Source organism: Chionomys nivalis, chromosome 19, assembly GCF_950005125.1.
Source record: "Chionomys nivalis chromosome 19, mChiNiv1.1, whole genome shotgun sequence".
NCBI classification, from domain to species: domain Eukaryota; kingdom Metazoa; phylum Chordata; class Mammalia; order Rodentia; family Cricetidae; genus Chionomys; species Chionomys nivalis.
In genome coordinates, this window is record NC_080104.1 from 23,395,798 (window position 1) to 23,416,361 (window position 20,564).

General features: G+C 38.8%; 1 protein-coding gene across 5 annotated transcripts in view; it reads right to left on the bottom strand.

Annotated features, from left to right (window-relative positions):
* Nucleotides 1-20,564, bottom strand: part of Adgrb3 (adhesion G protein-coupled receptor B3) — a 721,645-nt gene that overhangs the window by 414,275 nt on the left and 286,806 nt on the right. For all 5 annotated transcript variants that reach the window (XM_057752036.1, XM_057752035.1, XM_057752037.1 and 2 more), the window contains 2 exons: nucleotides 15,073-15,237; nucleotides 14,463-14,627 (listed from right to left, as the gene is read on the bottom strand). In XM_057752036.1, the coding sequence (XP_057608019.1) occupies nucleotides 14,463-14,627; nucleotides 15,073-15,237 (330 nt within the window). The remainder of the gene's footprint in view (nucleotides 1-14,462; nucleotides 14,628-15,072; nucleotides 15,238-20,564) is intronic.

The following is a 20,564-nucleotide window of genomic DNA, read 5'->3' on the forward strand; positions in this document are numbered from 1 at the left end:
CTCACTATTGGCCTCCTGACCATGATCTTGTCCAGTACTCCAGTCAGGCTCTCATGTCTCGGTTTATCCAATATTGCTCCTACCCTACCTATCCCTCCTCCTTGTCCTCGGACCCTGCAAGGCTCATATCACCACCACTAATCCTAACTCAAATCTCACCATCTGAATGACTCTTTCAAATACCCATCCCTACCTCTGCTTTTCCATCTCCCAAAGCATTTGTCAATCATCCTATTATGCTAATTTTTTTCTAACTCACTCTTTTGTCCGTTCTGGCTAGATCTATTTTTCTATAGTGTGAGTTTCTAAGATTACAGATATTGATGGTGACTCATGAAAATATAAATATGCTTGTGTATATATGTGTGCACGTGTATGGGTGCACTGTGCATGTGTGTATTTAGATGTGGAACATGGTATGACCATATTCATTCCACTTAGGAACAGAAAGAGAGGCTAGCTACTCTATTACATTTAATTGTAGTCTAAATGTTTCCAAGGTGCCAGGTATTGATTGACTTAAGGTCTACAGTTGACTGAGAGCCTGGGACTCCTGGATAGGACATCCTGCTGTGACTTGCGCATATCCTAAGTAGGATAAAGATCGTCACTTGCATACTATTTCTTGGTGAACCCACAATACTCAATTTACTGACTTGCCTAGCAATAATCTATACCCCGATAAAACAAACAAATAAAAAATAATAGCAGTTTTTAAGCCAAGGGAGGTCAACAGGGTTTCTGTTCTGTTCTGTTTTGTTTTAACATCCCAACCACAGCCTCTCCTCCCTTCTCTCCTTCCACTCCCTCTTTCTACGTCCTCTCCAACCCCCCTCAATCCATCTCCCCTCCATATTTGTTCCGAAAGGGGCAGGCCTCAGCAAAGCATGGCACATCAAGCTGCCATACACCTCCCCCTGTTTTCAGGCTGGGCAAGGCAATCAGCATGTAAAGTGCCCATCAGTAAGTGCCCAAGAACCAATCAAAGCACCAGGGACAGCCCCTGCTCCCACTGATGTTCTGCTGTGTTGCACTGTGAATTGGTGAAGTCTTTGATCAATTGTTTTTACTGAGACAGATACCCAGTCCACCATAGATATAAAAGTAATAAGGCAGAGTCCAGCATTTCCAGGTTTATTAATAATATCAAAACTACTGATTTTTCATCAAAGATGACTTGGTATTCTTTGATGATTATATTTTAATTCATTAAGAAATATATCGCAGGTGGAAATTTTAATTAAAAAAGAATAAAAATAAATAAATAAGTAAAAAAAAAAAAGAAATTAAAAAAAAAAAAGAAATATATCTATCTGTGCTCATACCAAAATCTAAAGAGCCATAGACACTGTAATATCAAATCATTTTCCCACCTTAGTGGTACTTCTGGAATTCATTCATTCAGCAAACAAACCACTAACTGGAAGACCCAGGAAGAGGATATGACAGCATTCTAGTGCCCTTTCTATAGTCCGGATAAAATATCTTGACAGAAAGTAGCTTACGGAAGGAAAGGATTTATTTGGTTTATGCTTCCAGGTCATAGCCCATCACTGAGAGAAGTCAGAGTAGGAACTCAAGCTAGAATTCCAAGACATAATCATGTACTAACGCTGCTTTCTGGCTGGCTCTGCAGCAATGGTGCTGTCCTCAGTGGGCTGATCTGTCCTGTTTCAATTTACAATCAGAAAAATCCTTTGCAGTCACGCACACAAGCCAATCTGATCTGGGTAATCCCTCACTTGGGATTCCTGCCTCTTGTCAAGTTCAGAGTTAAAGCTAACTAGGGCACCCAAAGGCAGTGTCTGAGTAGACAGAGTCAAAAGTTAGGTATGAGTAGAGGTCACTGAGTGCAGGAGGAGGGCACATAAAGGATGAGGTCATCATGGAACAGTGATTCATATACCTGTCTTGATGGATTTATTTTAAACATGGGGAATTTATTATATTTTAAGTGTTATACTTGAAGTTTGGAGAACAGAGTAAAGGAAGTTACTCCAAAAGGCCTGGGGTGATCTCCTTCATGCAACTGAGGTTGAAAACAAGAATCACAGCGGTGGTAATAGGAAGTGGATGTGTTCCAAATATACTTAGGAAGGAGGCTGCTCAGTCCCATGGCTGAAAGGATGGAAAAGTCAAGGATGCTTCAGAATTACAAAATGAAGACAGATTTCAAAGAAAACTGTCCACGGTGCTACATCCTGAGCTCCAGTATGTGACAGAAAATGCCCTGGGGAGGAGAGGATGACAGCAATTGTACTTGAGATACCTGAGCATGTGCAAGTGTTATCCAAAAGGAGCTGCAACAGAAAGAGACTATTACACAAAACCATAGCCAAACAGAGTGCAGGATTATTGAGCCCAGTTCCACGGGCACATCTACAATACAACTCCCAAATCTAAGTCCCCACCTCAGGGAACATGGTGAAAGAGGGGGAAGAAAGATTATAAGAACAGAGGAATAGTAAGTTTGCTGTGAAATTGTGTTTTCTAGAAATATTAGATAGTATATTTATGAAGTCTCAGGAAAGTGGCTGCATAAACATGAGCTGAAAAAGGATAGCACTGATAGACAGGTTAATGTGGATGGAGAAAGAAGGGGAACCTCAAAGGTCCTCATTCCCATACAAAGAACTACAGGCAACTAAGGGATAGGGAGAGTGGGAGAGACAGTCTTAGCCAGGGAAGAGCTATAACACCAAATAGTCAGCCCAGTAAACACTAAAACAAGTAACGTTATACATACTGACAAGTGTGTGTGTGTGTGTGTATGTGTGTGTGTGTGCAATTAATGAAATGAGAAAATGGACTTGAACGAAAGTAAAGAGGCATAAATCGGAGGGTTTGGAGGGAGGGAAAGGAGAGAAGAAAATGATCTAACTATATTATAATCTCAAAATAATTATTTAACATTTTAGTTGGTGCCTGGAAACCATGCTCATGCCTAGGAGGGAATGCTGAATTGATGGTTCATAGTTTTTTTGTTTTCTGTTGTTTTTGCTTGATTGTTTGTTTTTTCTTTCTGTTTCATGCTACCTCTGTTCATCTTGTAAATTAGAAACTACCAGAGTGGCCTAAGTATAAAAATAAAAGTTTTTTTTTTTTCCCCAGCAGTATGAAGCGCTCTTGTACTTTTATGTCTCAACACACTGCAATACCAACTGTGCATCGGTTGCCAGATCCACTGCTTGGAACGCTTACTGCCAAGATAAAAATTCATTTGTAAGACACAACTGTACAGGTATGTAGTTACCACACTCCTTTAAAACAAGGTAGCAATTACCTAGTGATTAGCTCTTAATCTGTCTATTCAAACTGATTTACCTTCTCTTAAAAATAGCAGAAATTATACAGGTCTTAAATCAATCTGATGTAGAAAATTAGTTTTCCCCTCATATGCTAGAATTTCAGCATTAAAGGGAAATTGATTCTAAACTACCAAGCTGGCATACAGAAGAAAGAAGAAAAACACACGCACTACTCGTGACCTCCACGTTTCAAACTCTTCTTGCTGGGGAACTATGAGTCATTGTTACTCTGTAAATTCCTTGTGCTGAAGGAGGAGAAGGTGAAAAAAGGCTAGTCTCTGAGCTCACAGGGCTTCCAGCTTGGATTGCACACATGGAACTTACTCCCCTGAAGGATTCATTCTTCTGCTCAGGTTGGAAGGAAAGGAGTTTATCAAGTTCCATGTGGTATTTTGTTTGCTCATTTCAAATAGGGTCAGAGTATGTGACCCAGATGAACTTGGAACATCCAGTCTTTCTGTCTTCACCTATGAAATGGTGCAGTTAACGGCACACACCATCATCCCAGTTGTCATTACTGTCTTCTTTAGAAGATTCTCTTTATTTGTCTTCAATTTTATGTCCGTATCTCCATGATTGCCTCTTCTAAGTAAATTATGTACTTAAATTCATCAAATCTCTTGCTAATTTTGAAGAGAACTTCATTTTAAACAAGAAATAAAAGTGAAAAAAAGTACCTAACCTGAAGCTACTCAGGGAAGAGCTAGTGACCTATGGTCAGTTAAGGAGCTAGAACACGCTTAGGGGTATTAACTTTGTCTCCAAAAATTTTATTGTTCTGCTAATGAATTATTTTTTTATCTTTAAAAAATTACTTTTGAGTCTTGAAGTAAAGAACCCCTCAGCTCTTCACTTGCTTGCAGTTACAGATTGCCTAGTTGGCCTCTGTACAGGATTGTACTAGTACAGGATAGTGTCTGGACAGTATTTTATTACATGTTCCAAAGCAAATTGTGTATTTCAGTCTACCAGATGAATGGTCTTTAGTTTTAATTCCTTAGCAAATTTAATCAGAGAGAAAACTTTAATATGTTTGTGCATAGCTCTAAGCTTTTCTGTAAGTTCTAAGAGAGCACACACAAGCTTTTCCAAGAATATTGGGTTTGTTTGTCATATTACATGATTTTAAGAACAGTTAGTTATAACTATGTTGCCAAATGTACATGTAGGAAAATAATGCTTGGTCTCACAGTGGAGTAAGGGGACAAGACTCCTTGAGATTTAGACCACTGGCCACACTTCCTTCATGACAGGCGCATTCCGTTCTTTAAGAACATTATTTGGATTCACTGGACCAATGCCAGCCTGATAGGTCACTGTGAGTTTCTTTGAGATTCTCTGGCCAGAAAGAACAAGTGTGGATGAAATTTGGAGAAACTGAAGGGCTTAGTATAGAAATTTATGTATTCTATCTGATATCTATCGATTATCTATTTGTAAAGGAAGATAGATAATTCTACAAACTGTAAGTGAAAAATAAAATTATAAATTTGGTTTTAAAACTGGTCTGCAACAAATTAGTCTTAGAGATAACAATAAAATCCAAAAGACTTAAAAATTATAAAGTAGGTATTAATATCATAGTTTATAATACCATCACCTAGTTTATTTAGATGATAACATAAAAATGTAACCATTACTTTCATTATGGCATTAAGGGTATAAAATATAAATCTAGCGATCTATTATGCTCAGCAAGGCCTAGCACAGTGTATGAGATGTCCAGATGAAAAGACACCGTACACATGAAATGTCTTGGAATTGAAGTTAATATAATTAAATGGACTATTAATAAGATATAAGAATGGGAGCATGGTCTAACTTTATAAGGTTTCAATCAAAATGATGCATTCATAAGGTGGTGGAAAGTAGAAGACTCACCAATAGACTGACTAACAAGAGGCTTCCATAGCAATGTTCAGAGTAAAGGAGGTAACGACATTAAGGGGGTCCAGATGGATAGTAATAAAAACTATAGTGAAGAAAGAACATGTACCATTGCCTCCAGAAAACAGTCTGTACAAGTGTGATTTCATTACATATATATTTATATATCTATACATATATAGTACATATTTATAGTTGAGTAGAGAGAAGTAATGTTGCAAAGCTATTGGAGCTAGAATTGTGATATAGAATATCAGGACTCTAAGGGTATGTACAAAATTTGGCAAGTAATGAGAACCTATGCAAGGTTTTTAAACCAAGTGAGTCATATCACTAAGGCCATAAATAGACCATACTAATGAGACAAACCTGTTCAGAAAAGATGATGTCATATGATTGGATAGGAACAACACAGAATTCATCAACTGCTATTAATCATCATATTTAGTTAAAATGTTTTATCACATTGAAGCAATTCCCGATAGCACGTTGGCTCCATTTTAGGTGTGAAGACACCAATAAAAAAAAATGCCAGTCTTCCCTGGTTTCCATATTCCTCACTTTATTTTTATGTTCCTCTACTAAAAACAGGTGTTGGCAAAGGGAGTGCACAGGGCCACCTCGGAAAGAAATAGACGACTGAGCATCTGTCGTTAGGAAAATGACTGCTCAAATGACACAGAGGAGTTGCTTGTCAGATAGAAAAGCTCTCCTGTGATAGATCCTGGTAGATGACTGCTGGCAAAGCATGCTGGGAATCTGTGAGAGACACAAGACAAATTCTAGACCTGCAGGTGTGTCCCAAAGGCTTTGCTATTGGTGAGAAGGGGGAAACAGCAAAAAGAAAAGTGGGCACTGAGGCTGTGGGCACTCACATCAGGCTATGCAGGGAATCAATAAGGAAGAGAAACACCAAACATAATGTGAGAAGTTGGTGCTTCGGTGAGCATGGAAATAAAAGAGCGGCATGCATTAATTAAAAATTTTAAGTGTCCTTTGATGCTCTGCTTGAAGATAATTGTTAGATATGTCCTAAAATTTACTTCTTTTACTATGGTAGTATTTAAGATGGAAAGAAGTAAAAAAAAATATAGTAATATGTGTTTCTTTACTTTTCTTCTCAACTTAAGGTTGTTGCCAAATATTTCTAAATCAAACATGGTGGCTAATAGAAGATTAGACCAAATTGATTTTTAAGTTTCTACCCTGGAATAACCTCTGAGAGTTTTCCCAAAGTCTTTCATGAGCAATCTGCGAAGATGAATTATTATACCAGTTATCTCCATAGCAACAGGTTTGAGTAAAGGACTTGCAGTGCTACCCAATTCAAACCCCGAGTCCTTTGGCCCTCTGTGCTTCTTCCTTTATTCTGCCCATAAAATTCAGCGAATTTGTTCCCAGAACTATAGAGTAGATTACGTAAAAACAATTAAACACTTGTGCTTTGGGCAGGACTCAACACTATTTTGGTTAGTTATTAAACAATAAAATCTCTTTCATTCAAAGAATTTCATCAACACCTAATTTACAATTCTGCTCTTTAAACTGTACCTGAAGTGTTTGACAAGAAGAATCAGGAGTCAATACCTAGTGCCATCTACTGTCAACACTAAACTCAGTGTCTGATTTTAGGTGAATAGCTATGTAAACACTTAGGTGTGAGAATATTTGCTGTTATGTATTATAGCCAAATACATTCAGTTTAAACAATTGCTTTCACCTTATGAGGAGCTCATCAGATTTCAGCATAGTTGATGATAAGTTATAAAGATAACCTGTAATTGCAGACCTGGGACTCTGTGATGCCCTCGAAGCAGCTTGAAGTAAAAGGGCACAATTCATGGCAGCCTGGAAATGGTTCTAGGGGTTTTCTCTTTGGAAAAGGAAATGAACATTTTGAACTGACATATTTGGGTTTATGAAAATGACTACAGCTAGCCTCCACAGGGAGTGGCACATACCATTAATAACAGCATAACTTGCTAAGTTTCCTACACTTGTCTCTACAAAATATATATGTTTATAGTTTTAGTGGACATGATTATCAACCTATCAGTCTGCCAACCGGCACCTGAGGAGAAAACAAGTGAGAACAGCTGCACAGGTCACGCCCCCCAATGTCACACCATGAACCGAAATTCTGCATATGCTTACTGTAACTTCTCACTGTGGAAGACGAGAAACACAGAGGACATGCTACAGCCCAGGAAGAGACACATGAGGATGTCCTTGGTTACTGCTATTATGATAAAGACACCATGGATAAAAGCTACATAGAGGGAAAGGGTTTATTGATTAACACTTCCCAGTAATAGTCCCTCGTGAACGGAACTTAGGGCAGTGATCCAGAGGCAGAGACTGAAGTGGAGACCTTGGAGGTACACTGTTTACTGGCTTACTTACAGTGCGCTGTGTCCTCACACATGAACCATTAATCAGGAAAAAGCCTTCCCAAACCTTCCTATAAGCAATCTGAGAAAGTCATTTTCTCAATTGCAGTTTCTTTTCCTAGATTACTCCAGATAGGGTCAAGTTGACAAAAAGCTAACCAGGGTACCATCTGCAGTAGGAATCTAGATCTGCTTCCGGGTACTATATATTCATATAAGACTTGCTCTAATGATAATTAAGACCTTTTTTTTTCTCTTTATGGAACAGGAAAAATGAGGATTGGGAAGCTGAGAGTTGGACAATAAATGATCCATTATTATAAAAAAAAACAGTAGCTTTACTTTTCTTTAAGATGGCCAAGAGAGGTCTTATTTTCTTAAAACTTAACACCAGAAAAGTTGGAAATGGATTTGACTACGTTTGTATCATAAATATATTACAGACGGTACCCCTCTTCGTTTGTGAAGAAGCATGAGTTAGCTAGGACTATGCAATCTGGGCAGTATGTCAACTTTCACCAATGGAGCTGAAGTCAAGGACTACATTTCATTTCCGTGTTCCTTTTTAATCACAATTTAATCACTATTATTCAACTTTAGTAGGCCACCTCAGTCTGAAGGATGATCTGGATCCATTATCCTCATCATCAGCTTATTGCCATCAAAATATATATTCTCAAGTCCACAGAATCTCTACCTAACCAGAGCCTCTGATCCTCTGTAGGGGGCTCAACAAGTTCAACTTCATGCTTCAACAAGCTGTTGGCATGAATTTGAAGGCCATCAAAGGTTTAAAAGCAATGCCTTCAACTGTGATAGGAGTCCTCTGCAAAGATACAAGCACAGAGTAAAGTCCTTTCTTCAATCCTTTCTTCAGACACAGTCTTACTTGAAAGAAAAGAAATTCAAAAACGAAATCGCTCTGCCCAAGTGACATCTCATAAGTGGGAACAGAGGGGAGGAAGGCAGGCAAGCAATGCTTTTATCTACAGTATGACAGTGTGCATGAGGCTAATAAAAAAACACATTGCAGCGTCCAAGACTTGTTTTTCACTTCTAGGGCAACTGCTGCCCTCCTTTGGCATGCAGAGCTTGAGTAAAATACCACAATTGCTTCTGGTCTCCCTTGGTCCATGGCTCCCCTTACCTCCATTCTCATTTGGTGTTCCCAAGCACAGTCAGCCAGCAGGCTTTAATCAACATGACAGACATATCAATTGTTTTCCCAAGAAGAAAACTTGAAACTTTATTTGTGGATTAAGAATATCCCTTTCTGGAAGTGATAGATTACACGTTAGTGATTAGTGACTCCAGAACAATGGACGTTAGTAAGATGGTCCGCAGGCAGCCAAAAACTTACGTCTAGCCAGTCCATCAGTAATATCTGATTTCAGAAGAGTGACCAAGAAAAATGGGGGGGGGGAGATGTGAATGAATGTTTCCCATTGCAATAGAAGGCAAAGCCAGTGAAGTTATTACCATCTTACCATTTAACCATCAGAGCCTGAGGATGCACGATGAGATTGAGATAAATGAAATCATTATTTGGTGAGCTGGACCAATTTAAAAATGGGGACACTTAATTATCTCCCCTGGAGTGATTCTATTTCCCAACCAGTAGTACTATTACTTTTTGGTCTCTATGGTTTTCCTTTCTTATGAAAACATCTTACTGGGGTGGGGTTGGGGTCAATGATGCCGTTTTAACATTGTCCTACTCTATGAACCCATAAAGGAAAACCCTAATCTTGATGGGCATTTTAAAATATGTTTTGTAGATAATATAGTAGCATTTGATTAAATCTAGATGATTAGTTTCCAATAGTTATCTAGACAAAAATGTACGTATATTATATTTCTCCTTTTTGACAGCAGAGGGTTTCTGGGCAAGGTTAATTAATCTGATTTTGAATTCAAATTAAGTGAAACATTAACATAAATACTTGTTCTTCCCAGGACCACCCCCCCCCAAAAAAAAAGATCAGGAGTGAAAATATTAAAAAGAAATACTGGGAAAAATACTGTTTTAAAAGAATACTTGTTGAAGCTTTGCAACTGACAAACAGAAAAATGTCTTAGTAAATGTTAAGGTGATATGAACACTTTCCCAGTATGTTTTGTCAATGGGTAGATATGAAACAAAATTATCTTGGCTGGGATTAGGACCACTATTCACAAAAGAAATAATAGTGACCATGATGAGGAAATCGGGGTTAGTGTCATTCTAAGACTTAGAATTCAGTGTATAAGTCAGTTCTATTGTGTAAAATTGTAAAATAAATCCTTATAAATACCACTGTTTGATAAAATGACTGCATATGAGGTGTTAGTGGACAGATAGAGCAAATATTATGTTGAAAATCCTATCCTCAATAGAGACACAAAGTTTTTAAATTAATAGTTGGGTATACATTTTAATGCACAATGCAAATTGTGCAAGGTATCAGGTTGAATTATAGCAAAAAAATTGATACAGTAGCATTGTAAATGAGAATATTTTCGTCGCTGTAAAAGCACTAATCTTAAAAACCATTTAGCTGCCTCGAGAAGTAGGTTTCACTAGGGAGCTATAGATCTGTAAGTACATTGCCAGTGGTTTCCAATCACCTTACTGAAGAGAAAGAAATGAAATGCTAAGACCAAAAAATACAACATCATATAAAGTTGCTTTTAGTCATATGAGGTAATCTATTGACCTGTCTTAAATCATGAAGCCCAACAAATGAACGGAACAAGTCAAATATGCAACCTTTCTCGAAACCGATCTGTAAAATGTTTTTCAAACAGCAGGTGGCAATCTCGGTAAATCTGATTGCAGCTGTTCTGTCTTACCTATGCAGATGAAATGCAGTTGCGGACAGTTAACCAGCTTCATGTGCTAAAACTGGTTTAGGTACCTTCCAGTATTAAGAGGGTCTTGCTTCATCATGCTCCACTGTTCTAATGAAATTTCTCCTCTGGCAAAACAAATGTTTTTGTCTAAAGCCTGTTAATTCTCACACAGTGTAGGGATTTCATTGTTAATCTGCCTAGGCATCCTTCACAGAAGCAGAGTTCTGTATGCTATTTGTCTCTTATCGTTCTGAATTCACATGGCCTGAAGAATTAGCAAAATTAATTTGAGATCTCATGCCAAAAGAAAACCTGCTGACAAACTGCAAAATGGGAAACTCAGTTTCTGGGCCAGAGAGATGGATCTCTGGGTGAAAGGCTCTTGCTGTCTTGCCTATGACCTCCCAGTATCCAGAAGCAGGAAGGAGCGAACTGACTCCCCCAGCTTGTCTCCTGACCTCCACATGTGCCTCCATATTCACTCCAATAATATAAGTAAATGTAATAATAAGAAAAAAGACTCTAGTTTATGATAGGATTAATAATATTGAACAGTGAAAATGCTTTTCACATTTTAATTATATAGAGAAACATGGTATCTTGGTTACTGGGTAACTCTTAGAACACTTAGAGTTTTACGTGGAGATGGTCAGTTTATGTGACCAGAATAAGAAGAACAGGAAACTTGCTGCATTGTTGCATGTCTCGCTGCCCAGGCAAAGGCACCTTAAGGAACAGAGGATTTTCAGCTTAGTACAGTCCATCATAGAGGGGAAGGCGTGGCAGCAGCGGTCAGAGGCAGCTATTACATTACATCCACAGTTCAGAAGCATGCAGGGACTGGGGGCTGTGCTCCATGTCCTCTCCTCTTTTTATTGGCGCAGGCAGACAGAGTGCATCTTCGCAACCCAAATAATCGACTCGAGAAAATTTCTCTCAGACATGACCAGGGATTTGTCTCTGAGGTGATACTGGTTGATGTTAGGTGGACAGATCCAAGTCACCACAAACCTACCCTTCGTCACCTCGACACAGAAACCACTCCACTTTCTATACATAACCTCAGCTTCTGTCATCAGAGACTAATGACCATCTCATAATGCAGAATACATTCAGGCCAGCTTCAAAGGTCTCAGAGTTTTAAACAGTCCTGATACTGTTCAAAATGACCAAGTCCAGGCATCACTGGAGACCCAAGGCAACACATAATTGTGAACTCATGTAAACTACCAAAGTACACACTTTTTTTTTTTTGGTTTTTCGAGACAGGGTTTCTCTGTGGTTTTGGTTTCTGTCCTGGAACTAGCTCTTGTAGACCAGGCTGGTCTCGAACTCACAGAGATCCACCTGCCTCTGCCTCCCAAGTGCTGGGATTAAAGGCGTGCGCCACCACCGCCCGGCCAAAGTACACACTTTTAAAGTGAACTGACACAAAGAAGTAGTCATAGCACAAAACGAAAAGTGAAGGGATAGTAAGGAATGGTCAGGCAAACACACAAGCGCAGACAATAAATCCCGCAACCCCATGACTGCTACCTGGGGCTTCAGATGGAATCAGATGGAATCTTGGGAGCTTAAGTAGCCCAGCCCTTCCAGCTCTGCTGCCTGTAGCAATCCTAGCCTCTCTCCTTTAGATGTCCATGCTGTCTACAGCCTTCTTGGCAGGATGCCCGGATGTCCTATGGTTCAGGAATCTCCGACCACCAGAGGGCTCCACTAAAACATAAACTCTATCTTCAGGGCTTCATGAAGTGGCCTCTCAGGACCACTTTGCAAGTAATCAGATTGACACACTGCCTGGGTTTACCAGCTCTCTGGAGTCACCGTGCAAGTCTCTGTGACTGCTCCGGTCTTGCATCTTTCGTATTTCCTCAGTCAGTTCAAAGTGATACTTCCAACTTGAGGTTGCCAGCTCAAGTCAGACACCCGAGTCCTTTGAAATATACATCAACTTTTGTGAGCTTACTCCAAAGAAAGCTTCCCAATTCAGCTGCTCTTGAAAAGCAGGAATCCTTGCAATAACATTTCAGCTTAGGTTCTCTCATTCAGATGAAACTGTGTTTTCCCCTGAAAGGAGCCTTTGGTGGGTAAATTCTAGCACTCAGTGTACCTATGCTGTCCCAGCACAGTCAATCACTCTTCAATGGCATTAATCTCTTCATCAGTGACAGAATCTTTTGTTGTTGTCTACATTCTCCTTACCAGAAGTTTAAAACTTGTTCATACACTTTTCATTATCAAAGCGCATGACTCTGGTTATATCACCTTACTTCATTTGAATTTCATCATCGTCATTATTATTATTGTATGTGTATGTCTGTGTATGCTTCTGTGTGGCTGTGTGTGTGTGTGTGTATGCGTACATGTGCATGTGTGTATCCGTGTGTGTGTATGAGTTTCTATGATATGTATATGTAAGTGCATTAACATGCATGCTATGGTGTGAGAAGCCTGTTCTCTCCTTCCTCAGTGGGTCTTATGCATAGAATTTAAGGATAGAAAACACTTTCACCCACTGGTCCTCTCCTTTATTTCTTGCTTTCTCCCTGTAGGCTTGAATGAGAGCAGTAAGCAGGAGCACTGGCCCAACCTGAAAGCTATCCTGTCTGAAGTTCCTTCCAACAAATACTTTGCCTAATACATTGCACCTCATTCAAGTGCTCAGACAACGAATAAAATATGATCACTGACCATATAGCCATACAGAATATTATCCAATTTGATGGTGTCCATGTTCACCTCTGAAGCCTATAAGCCAGGCTTCTACTGTGTACATTTTTCTCCTTCTTCTACTTTCTACATTCTCTCCAGAAAGGCTTAGGCTAGGTTTACACTTTTGAGGGTTCTTCTAGTTGACAGTTCAAAACTACCCTGAATTTCTCCCACTAACCAGTTCCAACCCTAAGAACTGCAAGGTTACTTTTATCACGATAATGACTCTACTTCTTTATTCCAAACTTCTGCATAGCTGATAATCATGTTGCTGGAGCAGCATGCTCTGACAAAAACAACCTAAGAAGGAGTTTATTTTGGAGCACGGAGCACAGTATGGTTACAGTTTAAGACAGCTGGTCACAGATGGACACGACCACAGTCCTGAAGCAGAGGGAGATGAACTGGGCCTGGCTTTGTTTTCCCCTTTTATCCAGTCCAGAAGTCAGTTAGCCTAATTTAGATGACTTCTCACAGACTGCCCAGCCCAGAGATTTGTCTCCAATGTGATTCTGCATCCCTTCAAATGACAATCATCCCAAACCAATACATCTATGGGATAAACCCATCAGACATTCACATTCTCTGAGTTCATTTCACTTAGCACTGTCTTGTATGTTTGTGTTAGTTTGGCCTATGGTATCAACCTAAAACCATGATTTTGACTTGTTTATGTCTCAGTGTGTCACAATTATTTTCAGGAAAGAATCTAGTTTTCTAAAGGAGACTTTGCTAGAAATGAATAAAGTCTGGACAGTGTCTGACTTGTGTTATCATTTGTGCTTACATGCAAACCACTTTCATTAGCCATTACATTTTATATTTTATCCATGGTGATAATTTTATGATTGAAAATTGAACAAGTATGGGTAAATACAGGTTTCTAAGGTCATCAAGGAGACATTAATCAGTCATAAAAATGAAAGTATATGAATTTAAACAATAGTTTTTCATTTCATTTGCTTAATACTTTAAAAAGTAGTAAGGTTTAAGAACAATTTTGTCTTCTCAATAAGCAAATTTTATTACATAGTAGAAAAATATTATAATGATAAGAATCATACTCAAATCAATTATTGTTCTTTGTGGTTATTTTTTGACTATCATTGTATTTCAATGTCACTTTACAATAAATAAATTAAAACTAATAGGATTATTCTAACATATCAGGAGAAGTTGTCATATAGTATTTTTAAAACAAGTGTATCGCCAGGTATTAATATCAATCTTTAGATCAAAGAAGTGTCATTCCTAACTGCTCGTGTGTGCGCGCGCATGCATGCACGCTCGCACATCTATCCCCTCCTACACACACACACCAGATCCTTCTTACCTGGGCACCGCTGCTCACTGCACCGTCTCACTTCCTCCCCTGTTCCTTCACACTGCTGTCCTGTTAAAGCTGCACCCTGACACGTCCTCACTCTCCTCTCCCAGCCTCCATCACAGGACTTGGAACATCCGCTCCAGTGACCCCATTGATTCCATTGACCATTGGCTGAAAGAAATAGGTCTTGCTTAACTACAGTCGCAGCATGCATTAGTTTAGTCAATGTGTAAATCCGGGGGGTGTTAAGATTCTTTCCATTTTTATTCATCTACTGTCAAGAATAAGCTTTGTCTAAATATTGGACTTACTGACCAGACACTGTGCATTTTGTGGTGCGAAGAATTATATAAGTGTACACGACACTTCAGATGCACAAGGAACCTACTTTTAGAAACTGGAAGCCTAGTGCTAAACTTTATTAACTCGGCTATTATTCGATTTAAGAATCTCCAGATTTTTCTGACTTTATTTTTGCAATATACTGTAGAATAAACAAATGTAATGGTTTTGTACATATGAATATATAATTAGCTTTCATTTTACGACTGCCTGGCATGGTGCTTTGAGGTTTTATGACTTGTAGTTGTCATTTGCACAAAGCTATTGGCCTTACCTGTACATTCGGGGTTGTAGCACTCTCTGCTTTCTGCCCACGGTCCTCTGCACTCAGAGCCTCCGTGAGCAGCTGCCGTGCATTGCCGGCTCCTCTGCTGGGTTCCATTGGAACATGTCACTGAGCAGTGGCTCCATGAACTCCATTCCTGCCACTGTCCATCAACTACGAAAGCAGAAAGAGAGACATAAGATGCTCCAGTGGGGAAAGCTATGCAGGAAGCACAAGTTAACACTAACCTGAAAGACGAATCAATCTCAATGAAGGCTTCCGAATGTTTGTAATTAAGATCACACTGTATGAGATCCTATTACTACTTCCCAATACGTTATTACCCCCTTTTTTGTTTATACTTCATTTTATGCATTTTCATTATGATGGTTAATAGCTGTTATCAACCTGATATGATTTTGAATCGTCATGGCAACAAATATCTGAACATGTCTGAACATGAACAAGGATTGCCTAGATTTGGTTATGTTGAGAAGACCCACACTTCATGTGATTAGCACCAAGCTATTGCCTGGGATTCTGGACTGACTGAAAAGGAGGAGGGGAGCTGAGCAGCATGTTTCCTGATTGGATACAATGAGATGAGGCAACTCCTGCTCTTGTGACCACCCCTTCCCTGGCCTGATGGTTGTAGCCCTTGGGAATGTAAACCCTACTCTCCTTTTACTTTGATTTTTTTGTTTTTTGTTTTTTTTTGAATTTTCGAGACAGGGTTTCTCCGTAGCCTTTTTTTTTTTTTTTTTTTTGGTTCTGGTCCTGGAAGTAGCTCTTGTAGACCAGGCTGGCCTTGAACTCACAGAGATCCACCTGCCTCTGCCTCCCGAGTGCTGGGATTAAAGGCGTGCGCCACCACCGCCCAGCCTTTTATTTTGATTTTATCAGCTATGTGTCAAAGCAAGAAGACTAGAAACTAGTACCTTCATCCCTATGGCAATTATTTATTGAAAATTTAAAACCTTGAGATAGTATTCAGAATATAGTTCCAGGTTAATGTGACCAAGGGGAAAAAGTGGCCAATACACCACACAGCTCATATTTTGGAAAAGCAGCTCCTAAAACTAAACAATGAATGACATGCAAAATAAATAAAAAAGTTGTGCAGTGTGTTGCACAGGATAATTTCAGAAAACTGTGAGATATAGGTCCTGGGGGACTGGTACATTTTCCTTTGCAAATTGATGTTCCAACTAATCAGTGAGGATCACGAGAAAATGAATAGGATAAGTATTGTCTGCGAAAGGATATGCAAAATTCCTTAACAGATAAGGATGGGTATTTTCTAGAAAAAGACACAAGGTACAGTGAAGGAAATCCAGAGATTTAAGTGGAGAGAGGCAGAAGAAGTTGGTCATAGGTAGCAGTCAAGTTTTGCAGCTGGGTTGTGAGAGACCAGAGATGTAGATTCATTCCATCTTGACTAAAGGTCAGATAGTTCAGGCCTATTCTTGCTGCTTTGAGGTTATTGACAGGATGTTTTGACTTTGGGTGTGGCTACTTGATGCTTTGGGTATTTGAGAAGATGATCACTTTGCTGGCTTCCTTGAATTTTGGTAAAAAGGCCTTTTGTCTCTCCTCTACTCTTTGGATTTGGGTATATAAAGCTTATGAAAAATTAACATGAGTAGGTTCAGTATTCACTGGGCTGCCCTCCCGACTCTTCCTTGTGTGTCTCTTTTCTTTTGTATCTTTGTTTTTCTGCCTAACATTTCTAATCCACACATCCTTACTCTGGAGCATAAGAACCATCAAGGCTGGACCCTGACAATGGGTTAAGATTTTGGACCACTGTTCTCAGGTAAGTAAGAATGCTTTGAAGTTTTCTGGTCAGAGATAATGAAATATTTGGAAAACAAATTTGAAAGATACAGGGGAGGGTCAGGCCTGGATGACAGAGAGTTGGAAAAATCAGGAAGTTGTCAAGAGGTGATGCTCAGAGAAATGAAGGGAAGGATCTGGAAACAAAGCAGAGAAAACATATGGTAAGTCAAAGAGACCTGGTGTCTGATGGTTGGGATGCAGAAGACTGCATTTGACCCATCTTTGGAGCTTCATTCACTTGTCATTCAATCAAATGATTCTGAGATTGGTGATGAAGAGAGAATTGAAAAGTTTAAGTACCAAGCACAGTTACCTCAAAAATTATTACATTGTGCATGTGAACAAGTCAAAGGTAAAAAGCAAGCATGTTCTTTATTTGGTAGATGAGATTTGTAGGTTTTCGCAGGATCTTCTTCATAGAAAGGATAATTGCTAGGGCAGTGTGACTTGATTCATTTACACAAGGAGACAGCACTGACAAATGCTAGGAAACATAGCAGAGAATTAAACCCAAAACCGATGAAAATGTACAAATTAGCATATGAATGCTATAAATGCACTCATAGATGGGGGGATCTACTTTTTTCAATGCTACTGCATGCTTCTTAATGAGCTTGATTATGACTGAAAAGGAATTTCCCATCAATCATAAGTTCTACTAGAAGCTAATATTGCTGTGAAAATCCTTCCAGGCAAACCAGAGTCTGACAGAATGAGTAGGTAATTTCAAGCCTCATATGTAGCTATTAAATAGGGCTGTCGAACAGATATCTGGCTGTACTTAATAAACCTTGTGTGAGATTAAAAACCACAAAATGCCAATTTGATCATTCCATTCGTGTGATTTTAGTGTCTTGCTTTATTAAAAGTACCTGATATAATCTTATCTGACCATGTAGTACACTTGCCAGACAAAACAAAAGTTCTAGTAAATCAATAGAACATTATAAATTATCTATGTATTCTCTGTTTTTGACATTCAGGCTGAATGTAGTTTTCATTCCAGATTTTGTTTTTAATGAGGATGAGTTAATATTAGAAACGAGGGACATTTTGAGGTTAAACACTGTCAAAAAATTCATAAGACACAACATATTTGAGATTTGACTAATTTAGTTTACCTAATCAGCCATAACAAAAAATAATGAAATTAATGATATATCAATAACTTGGACTTTTATTTGTTTTATTTTGTACTATTAATTAGAAGGTCATTTTATTGAATATTAGTTGCACTATTCTGAAATAATTGACTTGATAAAGTAACTTACTGCATATTAAAAAAAGAAAAATTAATACAAAATCCAGTACAAAATTCCAGTGTGCATCCTTTTAGTGTATTGGCTCCATTACTATACAAGCAGAAAAGTGAGGGGTGAGAAATGGTTCACATACACCACAGTCGCTCATGGATTTCTTTAGTGCCAGAGTGAGGTCTCGTCATATTATAACGATTGTTGTTTGATTTTGGTTTCATATAAAGTCATGATGTTTTAAAATATTAATTACTATGTCCTAAGAACCTCTTCCCCTAAGCATTTTAGGAGCTGGCAGTCTCATTTTTATTGGATGGGAAACAATGGATCACAACTTTCTGGGAAGTAGAAATTAAATTCTCTTTTTGACTTTTAAGCATCCCAAACAGAGAATGTACATTATCATTCAGGGGCAACTGCAGGGATATTCAAAACTAAAAGTCATTTATTAAGATACAGGTCTCTATTGATCTAAAAACAACATTCTTCTTGGTACTAGAGAAAATAAATGGGTAACTCTGCTATCTGAACTTTAACTGGGAAGACAAGCGGTAAAGAGATTGATTCCCTTTCAACACCCATGCTGGTTTTATACTTGACCTGCTCTGGTAGAAGCAGCAGGCAGGCAATGTCTCTCCTACCCTAGAATCAGTTCAATGAATTCTGTGAGCTTGTCACACGGGCTAAGATGAATCTTGCAGAGTCATTGCAACCTGAGAAATTTGAATAGATCTCGATGACTTGTTCTATTATAAAACCGTTTCTGCTGAACTCTGATTCATATCTTGGTATTCTGTCATGAAAATTGTTCCCTGGTAAGTTAGGAAGATGGAAAACTTCAAAAGCTTGAAGTTCATAATGCACTATTAACTCAAGGGTTCCAGAAAAGCTATGGTGTCAATGGTGTTGCCCTGGACCTTCAGAGGGCTGTGTTGACTAAGACTGATCCAGCTCTGCTCTCATGATCTTATCTGCTTGGCTATGAAAAGTATACGTATATTGATGAGGAAGACGTTCATCTCTGAGCCATGAAAAGAAAGTGATAATTTGAACAACACTATGGGGAATCCCGTCAGGTCCCTTGGGAGATAGCAATGGCAGATTCCCCTCACTAAAAAGAGGCAGCAACTGTATGTAACTGAAAGCTCCTGTGGCCAGGAAAGTATGTCGAAAAAGCAGAGAGAAAGTTAGGACATAAAGGGGGATCGTGAGACCAGAAAGTGTAGGAAAGAGTCAGTTGATGTATGGGAGCCAGACATCATAGGACACTGAAGACCGAGGAAGATACGTAGCTGTGAGAGAATATGCAAATAGGCACATGAAATAATTTACATTGAAAACTGAAATAGTTTGTTGTTTGTGAAAGATGGATTACACAAGGGCAAGAACCCTGGAAGTGAGAGGAATTGGGGTTCTATAGCACGGGCGAGACTGGGCAGATTCTCTGGAGGGTGAGCTGACAGAAACAATGAGGAACTAGACCGATACTTTGACTAACTCACATAGGGAAAAGGAAGATTCCTTTATTGGGCTGTTTGACCAGTTTACAAACAAGTGAGAGAACACATTTCTAAAAAGAAAATTTCCATGTTTATGATATTGAATTCGAAGTTCATCTAGAGACTATTGCATTAAATAAAACCTTGTTTAAAACTGTGCCTCAGGTGGAGAAACGATGCAGCAGTGAAGAATGCTAGCTGTGCTTGCAGAGCATCCTAGTTCGGTTCCCAGGATCTATGTCATGCAGCTTACTATCACTTGCAACTCCAGCCCCAGTAGGACGCGCACACACACACACACACACACACACACACACACACGTTCATATGTCCATGTACACACATGCAGCTAAAATAATTTAAAAATTGAATTTAAAAAATGGTGTTTCTATAGTTTCAAAACGATTTTTCAAGATCATGTTTGCAATCAGCTCACTTTACCTCTAAAGTTTTGCATAGATTAAAAGTGAGAAACACAATAGGATATTCCATACAGTGAGGTCCAAAGAAAGCAGGAGTAGCCATACCTACACCAAATGAAATAGATTGCAATCAAAATCAGTAAGAAAAGGCATTAACTGGTCAAACGTTGAATCAATAGGTAAATTACATAAATTTCTCCAATTGCAAAACAGAGACACAATGTAGCAAAGCCTATTACAGCTAAAGCAGGAAGGAGAGGAAACTCTTATGTAAGTCATCTTCTACACAAAGTAAAGCATGAATTTCTGAAACAACCAGCATCACACTGCCGCTCACAACAGTAAACAAAGGAGAAAAACTATTTAATAGCAGGAAGGAAATGATAGATATCTTGGCAGAACGAAATGACAGACCAAAACGAGCAAGGAAGGAAAACAACACAAAATATTAGCAAGAGAAATGGATAAACAAGTATCACATATTT